At 29.8% G+C, this 9494-nt stretch overlaps 2 protein-coding genes across 2 annotated transcripts; both read right to left on the minus strand.

Annotated features, from left to right (window-relative positions):
* Positions 1–2042: 2042 nt before the first annotated feature.
* Positions 2043–4557, minus strand: LOC113388596 (attacin-A-like). The gene is made up of 3 exons (XM_026625965.1): positions 4339–4557; positions 2256–2453; positions 2043–2195 (listed from the first exon to the last, which is right to left on the minus strand). The coding sequence occupies exons 1-3, from the start codon at positions 4552–4554 to the stop codon at positions 2043–2045; spliced, it is 567 nt and encodes a 188-aa protein (XP_026481750.1). The 5' UTR covers positions 4555–4557.
* Positions 4558–7628: 3071 nt separating this feature from the next.
* LOC113387752 lies at positions 7629–9279 on the minus strand. The gene is made up of 3 exons (XM_026625128.1): positions 9079–9279; positions 8464–8536; positions 7629–7876 (listed from the first exon to the last, which is right to left on the minus strand). The coding sequence occupies exons 2-3, from the start codon at positions 8533–8535 to the stop codon at positions 7796–7798; spliced, it is 153 nt and encodes a 50-aa protein (XP_026480913.1). The 5' UTR covers position 8536; positions 9079–9279; the 3' UTR covers positions 7629–7795.
* Between the last annotated feature and the right edge of the window lie 215 nt (positions 9280–9494).

Here is a 9494-nt window from a genome sequence, read left to right on the forward strand (position 1 = left end):
CGGCTGTACCTGCCTTTGCCAAAAACTAATCAGCTCTTCTCCCTATCAATAGGAATTGAATGTTATTTGAACCATTGAAATCAGTTGATCCGTGCGCCCTAAAACGTGACTGGAAATTTGTATCCATACATGCATACACACCACATCCATTTTTTATGAGGTATGCCAAAACGTTCCGAACCTTCAAAACGTCGAGAAATGTGAAAATTTTCAATTCCGATTTTCGGCGCAATGACAATAACTTACCCTACGGGAAGTTAATAAACTATAATTTATTTATTAAGAAGAAATTCGGGATTTTATTACTATCATTAATTTTAGGCTTTCTTGACGTTTCAAGGCATTTTAAATCGTTTGAGACCAAATTTGGTATAATATTGTGGTGTTAAATGGTGAGTAGATTTTTGAGCTTTCGTCGACGTTTTTCAAAAAACGACTGAACCGATTTTAAAATTTAAATATTAAATCCATTCGAGGACACGACTAGTTTTCTAAATTATCAGCCAACGTTTTTTGCAAAATCTTTAAACAAACCAATTTTAAAAAGCGTAAATTTTACTGGAAGTAACATACCTATTAGTTCTGTTACGTTTTTGTAACATCATAAATATATTGTCTATTACAGAAATTTTACCTGTAAGTTTTACCTAGAAATGTGTTTAAAAAAAAAAGTATTTTTGTGCAAATTATATTTGAATATACCAGGGCAGGTAACGAGGATGCAAATATTTGCTTATTGCTCTCAACATTTTCAATATATTTCATTGTCTCGGATGACATATTTAAAGAGCTCTACAGAGCGCACCGTTTGGATTAAGGTGTTGTAAATTTGTATGTTATACAATTTGTATAATACAAATACTAAAATTGATGTTTTTCTCAAAAAAAAGTTAGTTTTCGAGGTTTTATAAAATTTTGCAGTTACCGTTTATCAATGTGCAACGCTGGATATTAGTGCACTAATATACCATGGTATATTCAAGGAGCTCTACAGGACGTACTTTTAGTAGTACATACTTTTAATTTTAATATGATATACTTCAATATGTCTATTATAATGGAAAATACTAAAATCGATGGTTTGCTAACAAAATTTTGAGTAATCGAAGGTGTTTACCAAACCTTGCACTTGACTAGAATCAATTTACTGACATACTGATGTGAGTACCATTTTGATAGAAAATAATGCTTAATTCAAGGAGCTCTACAGGACGTATTTTGAGTACTACATACTTATAGTTCTAATATGATATACTCCAATATGTCTGTTATAATAGCAAATACTAAAATCGATGGTTTTCTAACAAAATTTTGAGTAATTGAGACTTTCATTGAACCTTGCACTTGACTAAAATCAATATACTGACACACTGATATTGGCACCATTATGCTAGAAAATAGTGCTTAATTCAAGGAGCTCTACAGGACGCACTTTTACTACTACATATTTATAATTCTTATATGATATTCTTCAATATGTCTATTAAGATGACAAATACTAAAATTAATAGGTTTTAAAACAAAATTTTGAATTATAATGGCTTTTTCTAACCTGCACTGAAGATTACCAATATACCAGGATACTAATATGATGATGGCGATAAATGGTATATTCAAGGAGCTCTACAGGACGTACTTTTAGTACTACAAACTTATAACTTCAATATGATATACTCCAATATGTCTATTATAATAGCAAATACTAAATATGATGGGTTATCTAACAAAATTTGAGTTATATCTAATTTTAAAATACTGTCGTAGAATCTACTCAATATTTGATAATGAAGTTTAAATTGTAATTAATCAAACAATATTTTATATATAAAATATATCTAATAAATTTTATTTTAATTATTAAATTACAATTACAATAAAATGGTTAAAATTTTAAATCAAAAATAATACAAATACTAATACAAACTTATAAAATATTAAAGCTGTTGCTCGACTAGTTAATAGCAGAAGTAAAAGTAGAATTAAAATAGACGTATAAGTATAGGTAAAAATAGAATTAAAAGTAGAAGTAAAATCCGTTCCTTCTAAAATCTGTGTCTAAAATTTAACGCTCCTCCATAATTAGTTCTTCCAGTTCCAAAAGCACCTCCAAAGTGTTTACTGGCGTAGGCGTCAGCGTCCAAACTTGTACGACCATTATTGGCTCTCCATAAATTGACACCAGCATTTGCACCAACCTGGATAATGAAAACACATTTAAATATTTCATATATAATATATATTTAATACCTTCTTACATCAGTGCCGAATCCTCGAGTATGTTGAGCATTAACACCGACATGTCCTTTGCCCTCACGAGAATACTGAAGACCTCCTCCGACAGTTACTGGTCCAGTTCCGACTCCTGGTTGTCTATAAGTACGAGCCCAATTGGCATTTCCGTCCAATTTGTGTCCATTGTTGTTGTATAGAGTTCCTGCAACTTCTGCAGTCACCTGGGTAAAGGATTTAGGGACTTAGTAAATGTTTGAATGTAAAAATAACGTAACAATAACGTCACGTGTATGTTAGGATAGGACTCGGAGGTGCAAGTGCAATGTTCAATGAAAGTCTCGATTACTCAAAATTTTGTTAGAAAACCCGTCGATTTTAGTATTTGTCATCATAACAGACATATTGAAGTGTATTATATTAGAGTTACAAGTATGTAGTACTAAAAGTAGGTCTTGTAGAGCTCCTTGAATTTAGCACTATTTTCTAGCTTAATGGTACTATGTCAGTATATTCAATTTAGTCAAATGCAAGGTTCAGTAAAAGTCTCAATTACTCAAAATTTTGTTAGAAAACCCATCGATTTTAGTATTTGTGATTATAATAGATATATTGAAGTGCATTGTATTAGGATTTCAAGATCGTAGTACTAAAAGTACGTCCTGTAGAGCTTCTTGAATATACCACTATTTTCTACCATAATGGTACCATAGCTAGTATTGCAGTGCTATATCAGTATGGTGATAGACGTCAAGTGCAAAGTTCAATAAAAGTCAAAATATTTGAAACTTTTTTTAGAAACTACATCGATTTTAGTATTTGCGATTATAATAGACACTTTGAAGTGTTATATATTTAAATTGCAAAGTTGTAATGCAAACGGTGCGGCCTGCATAAATTTTTCAATTTTTGTCTGTTGTCATAATTTTGTGAATTGTTTGATAAAATTCGTTATAACTCAAAATTTTGTTAGAAACCTCATCGATTGTAATATTTTTTATCACAATAGACACTTTCAAGAATAACATACTAAATTTACTACACTTTAGCACAAATGGTGCGTTCTGTAGAACTCATTGAAAATGACACTTCTGTATTACTTTACTTTATTTCGTATGGCTGTCCGGATTTCTAGTACCCAACAGTATATATCCACATTTATTACACTAACATAACAAAAACGTCACATACACGTAACTAAATGCAAACTAGTGGGGCGCATGGCATCGTGCCTTAAGGAAAATTACTGGAATTTCCCGTACCAAAAATTATTTTTTTTAAAAAGATTAACATTTTTGAAAAAAAAATTACTCTGAAAAAATTAGATTTTTGGAAGCTATAAATTTTTGACAAAAACTTACTTTTTTTGAAGAAAAATTTATTTTGAAATATTTTGGAAATTCTGAACTTTTTTCAAAGCAATCGTACTGCTTTAACTGCGTAAAAACGAAATATCGAAGCGCGTAAGCGCCGGGTCGCCGTCTAACGCGTACACATTGGTACGGAACCCTTAGAAATGTAAAAAAATTATACTTATTGTTAAAATCTCTATAAAATATCTGATAATTTGACGTGCATATGTTTAAGATCATTTTTGACCGCCAAATGGCATTTTTTTTACTTTTTTTATTAGATTTCCGAAACCGCTAGACCTGGCTTCATGAAAATTTGATCAATTCTTCATCTTGTCAATACAAGTAAAATGTTTTTTGAATTATTAAAATCGCTCCGTTCTTTTAAAAACTGAGTTACCATTTTTGGCACTTTTTGCTTCGTATCTTCGGAACTAAGACCTGTTAGACCTGCCTTCACCAAAAACTAATCAGCACGTCTTCTTATCAATACGAATCGAATGATTTTTAAATTATTCAAATCGGTTGATCGGTGTTCCCGAAATCGTCGACGAAAATTTGTATCTGCACAACCACACATACACACACGCACACACACATACATCCATTTCTTCTAAGGTATGCCAAAATATTCAGAAACCTCTAAACGTAAAGATATATAAAAATTTTCATTTTCGATTTTTTTGCGATTACTATAACTTACCCTAGGACAAGTTAAAAATCATTAATTTTTTTTATAAGTATCTATTATATTTACCCTGGTTCCTCCCAAGGCGCCAGGTTTGGCGTCCACTGATACCGACTGTCTTTTCTGCCTGGTCTGCTGAAATACTTCCACAGGTTTCCCTATGTAATCCTCCAGTGGCAGCAGGCCATATTGCTTTCCTTCTTCGTCATAGGCGATTTCCAGGAACAATGGACCAGCATCGCAGACCAGGAGGACGGCGAACAGAGCGATGATTATTTTCAACATTTTTTATAGAAGTATAAAAATATTACTGATGTTTTTTTGTTTCGATGAGCGCACTACTGGGCTGTATCGGTTTACTGAGATTTCTGATGTTTTCCGGCAGTGTTTTGGATGGTTTTATACTGAGATTTCGATTTGAAATTGTAAATCCCATTTTTAACGACTATGAGAGTGTTATCAATTTTATTGGCGACGAAATATAAACAATATTAGTCGGGTGGCTGGTGAACATAAAGAGTTATCCTAAAAATTATATATTTTTATTTAATCAACAATCTCATGTCCTATTTACAAACGGTTTCCTTAAAAAGAATGTTCTAATTAAGACCAACTCAATTATAATTTAACCAGGAAGACTTTTTTGACGCCCAATTTGAAAATCGACGTCGTTTATGAGGAATTGCTTAAATAATACAATTCGAGCATGGATTAGAGATAAGGACTCTAAAGAAAGCTGACAAAAGCCTCCTGGAGGGTTTTTTTTAGATATGGTGCAGAAGAAGATAAAAGGGACTTCTGGAGAATAAATGAGATAACATTAAAAAAAGTGATATTAAAAAGGGCTCTACTGGATTTGAATATGAAAAGGAAACTGGCTCGGATTCATATTTGGAAAAGGGGTCTTTATAATTAACCCAGAAGACTTTTTTACGCCTAATTTGGAAATGGATAATAATTTATCAATTAATTGAAATACTACATTTGCAGCATGGATTAGAAACATAGATTCTAAAAAAAGCTGACAAAAGCTACCTGGATAGTTTTTTAGATATAGGAATCCTTAAAGTGAGTAAAAGATGAAGGGTCTCTACTGAATTTGATTATGAAAAGGAAACTGGCACGGATTCATATTAGGAGAAGAGGTCTTTATGATTAAACCAGAAGACTTTTTTGACGCCTAATTTGGAAATAAATTTCATTTATGATCAACTCTTAAAATACTACAATTGCAGCATGAATTAGAGACATGGACTCTAAAGAAAGCTGATAAATCTACCTGGAGAGTTTTTTTTAGATATGGAGAAGATAAAATTGATCACTGGGGAATAAATGAAACAAGAGAGTAAAAGAAAAAGGGGCTTTACTGAATTTGATTATGAAAAGGACACTGGCACGGATCCATTTTCGGAAAAGAGGCCTTATAATTAAACCGGAAGATTTTATTTCGATGTCATTTATTAGAAACTGATAAAATTCTACATTTGGAACATGCATTAGAGACATGGACTATAAAGAAAGCCGGCAAAAGCCTCTTTGATAGTTTTTTATAGTTATAGGTGCTAGAGAAGGAAAAAAGGACTACTGAGGAAGGAAAACAGTACTCTATAATTAAACCAGGTTTTTTGACGCCTAATTTGGAAATCGATGTCACTGATAAAATACTACTTTTGAAGCATGGATTAGACGTTTTTTTTCTTTTTTTGGACTCTAAAGAAAGCTGAAAAAAAGCCTCTTGGAGAGTTTTATTTAGATATGGTGCTGGAGAAGATAAATTGGATAGACTGAGGGATATATAAAACAATATTTAAAAAGAGTAAAATAAGAAGGGACTCTACTGAATTTATTATGAAAAGGAAACTGGCGCGGATTCATATTAGGAAAAGAAGTCTTTATAATTACACCAGAAGACTTTTTTGACGCTTAATTTGGAAATCGGTGTCATTTATGAGGAACTAATAAAATACTGCATTTGGAGTATAGATTATAAAGAGGTGGACCCTAAAGAAATTTTTTACTGAAATTGATTATGAAAAGGAAACTAGAGCGGATCCATATTAGAAAAAAAATGCTTTGTGCACAAACTCAGACTAAAATATGGCGCAGAGCAAAGTACATGATGGACAAGAAATATCTTTTTTGCGAAAAGGAAACTAGATTGAATACATATTTAAAACACTGCAATAACAATTAGATATGTAAAATGGAGAAGAGAAGATAAAATGAAATTACATGGTGGTAAGAAAAAAATTTAGAAGAAACATTCATTTTGAAAAAAATCTGCCCTAGTAGTAGAAATAGAAGGATGTAAGGAAGGACAAGAATGTAAGAATGATCATCTTAAATTAAATGACAAAATACAAAAAATTTAAAGCTAAAGCACAGAATGAATGAATTCTCCAGAAGTAAATTTACAAACAAGACAGAGTAAAGTAGTAAATTAAATCTGATGCTTTTCCACCATGGACCAGATAATAACAATATAATTATTATCATCAGCTACCGCACTAATACGGATATTATTTTTTTGATAAAAATTCTGATGCATTCTCAGCCAAAGTTATTCCCCTTTTACTGTATTTTATGAATACAAGATCTACTAAATATTTACTAATAATTTATTGAGTCATCAACTGCTAATTAATATACATATTGAAACAAAACATTGTTAAAATCTTTTATAGCCTATTACTGTCCATTTTTATTATCAAAGGTATTTTTTATGTTCTTGGAAATAGAATGAAAATTTGTTTTTGAAATAAACGTTCTTGTACAATATTTATAGACGATACATATTAAAGTTGAATTTATCATCACATCATATTTTCATTACATTTTACAATTTACTGGATGGTTTCTTGGACTTTTAGCAATTGAATGCAATTTATTTAAATTTGTATCAGTTTTTAGCAATTATGTTCGTTTTATTATAGTATAACTTAAAATTGTTCTCTTTTTTACAGAACTCACTCAATCTTTATGCATTTAAAAATGTATAACATTGGATTAAAAGAGAATTTCCTTCGTGGGTTGTTCCTGTTTTACTCGGTGAGTGACTATTTAATATTTTTATTCAATACTTAATAATAGTTCTGCAAGATCTTGCATAAAAGTCGACTTTTATACAATTTGAAAATGCATTGAAAATTATGCGCAGATTGAAAATATGTTATAAATATTAGTAATTTATCAAAAACGTATAAACGGTCAGATTAGATGAATATTTAATTAAATTTCTAACACCCACAGATGAATTTTAACATAACTTTGTTTTACTTTGTATGCACATAAATATTCAAAATAGAATATATTTTATTTATATTTTCATAAAGAAATTTTTGAAATTCAAAGAGCTCTTATTACTTTCTCAAATTATTTTTATTTCTTCGATCTTAAAAAATAATATTACATGTTGTGTTTTTATTTTTTTTGTTTTACACATTCCTGAAATATTCGCTAATAAAAATAACTGAAAAATTAATATGCTACCAATTTATTAAAATTTTGAACACGGATGTATAGATTATTATTTAGCTGGTTTCTTCGATGGTCTCAATGCGAAGTAGGCTATTGTCAGTCCTATGACTAAATATGTGGCTTTACCGACCTGTAATAGAAAGAAAAATAATTAGGAAATATATAAAAGATACATTGAAATTTCTCTAACAATATATATAAAAATATTATTACCACTTGAAAGTATAGCGAGAAAGTTACAAGATGATGTAGTAAGAAAAGTCATTTCACATCAATAATTTTTTCTATTTAAATGTAATTTTAAAGCATACTGAGTTGCTCTAGGTCATCATATTGCTTGACAATAACGTTTTGAATTTAATTATGTACAAAATAGTCTTACCTCAACCATGCTTTATCAAACAATTCAAAAGTTACAAGGGATTTAATAATAAAAAAGCACAAATTGTCTTGAATTCAATAATTATTTCATTTTAAATGTAATCTCAAGCGTACAATGTTTGTCGTTAGAGGGATATTAGGATAAATCAATTTTAATTGAATAATCAACTAAAACTGTAATTATTTGAGGTGTAGAGTTAACGATAAGTGAAAATACAATAAGAATCCACAAAATTACAATCTGCATTGTTTTTGAATCTAATACAATAGTTTAATGATTATTATTTAATTTCTAAGTCCTAAAACGAACAAATATGTATAAAAGCTTTTGCTTACATTAGCTCGGCCAGTATTGGTTTGAGAGTTGAAGATTTTAGCAAGTCCTTTCAGTTCTGGTTCTCCGGCCATTCTGTAAAATAAAACAAATATGTTTAAGAAATTCCTACACACAAATTAAGATTGTTGCGATATTACTATGTATATTAATAACATTCTTTATGCCTAAAAATGAATTAGAGTACTAGATTTATGACTAAAGCTGATTAGAGTCTTTGCAAATAAGATATCTTGTGCAAAACCTTTTTCAAATAAAATTGTTAAGTAGGATTCAAATTCAATTCAAGAATAATAATACAAATAATAATATGTTTCGATACATTTTGAGACTCAAAACTGTATATAAAAATAAAGTGATAAAGTGAAATAAAATTTTAAAGTGATTTATTAAAATAATTTTTATAAATATTTAGATGCATGTTATACTTGTGCAAATTGATTTATAATAATTCATAAATGCAAAACAGTAAAGACCTTGCATTCTAGTATTTATTTTAATATAAAAATTACTATAAATTATAATATTTCTTTTACACAAAGATTTTTGTCAAATAGGTTAGGATAAGTATTTTCATCGTTCAACCATTATTATTATTATATTTCATTTATACTCACATGAATGTTTTTTGTACGTGAAAAGTGTCACGAATTTTATTAATTTAATAGAATTGAAAGAATTTGCTTGGTGCAAATTCTGAAAAATTTTGATATTACGTAAAACTGATTATATGATATTGACGTGAGGATGAGCGACTCTGAAGTGTTTTTTGATTGGCGGAAACTTTGATGGCGGGATATTTGAATTGGGATAAATCATACAATTCAGTTTGGTAAATGATACAATTTTATGTTGTATTTGGAGCTTTCGAATTATACATTGCAAAATTATGAATTATTGATTGTTCAGTAAGTCAATGTAGATTAAAATGTGTGGAAAGAGGGAACGGGCAAGCTTTACGTTTTGTAAGTGGCATTTGGCATTTCGCCATGTTTGACAGTTGACAATCCGCCATATTTGACAGTTGTTTAGT

Source organism: Ctenocephalides felis, unplaced genomic scaffold, assembly GCF_003426905.1.
Source record: "Ctenocephalides felis isolate EL2017-DRISC unplaced genomic scaffold, ASM342690v1 CF-g0.4_SCAFFOLD_03572, whole genome shotgun sequence".
In the NCBI taxonomy this organism is placed as follows: domain Eukaryota; kingdom Metazoa; phylum Arthropoda; class Insecta; order Siphonaptera; family Pulicidae; genus Ctenocephalides; species Ctenocephalides felis.

Bases quoted from the DNA above. Each gene is read 5' to 3' on its own strand.
- LOC113387752 (XM_026625128.1), bottom strand. From the start codon at position 8,535: ATGGCCGGAGAACCAGAACTGAAAGGACTTGCTAAAATCTTCAACTCT. The intron at 7,877-8,463 runs GTAAGCAAAAGC...TTTCTATTACAG, and splicing joins CCAATACTGGCCGAGCTAAT to GTCGGTAAAGCCACATATTT.
- LOC113388596 (XM_026625965.1), bottom strand. From the start codon at position 4,554: ATGTTGAAAATAATCATCGCTCTGTTCGCCGTCCTCCTGGTCTGCGAT. The intron at 2,454-4,338 runs GTAAATATAATA...TCCTTTACCCAG, and splicing joins GCGCCTTGGGAGGAACCAGG to GTGACTGCAGAAGTTGCAGG. The intron at 2,196-2,255 runs GTAAGAAGGTAT...TTCATTATCCAG, and splicing joins CTCGAGGATTCGGCACTGAT to GTTGGTGCAAATGCTGGTGT.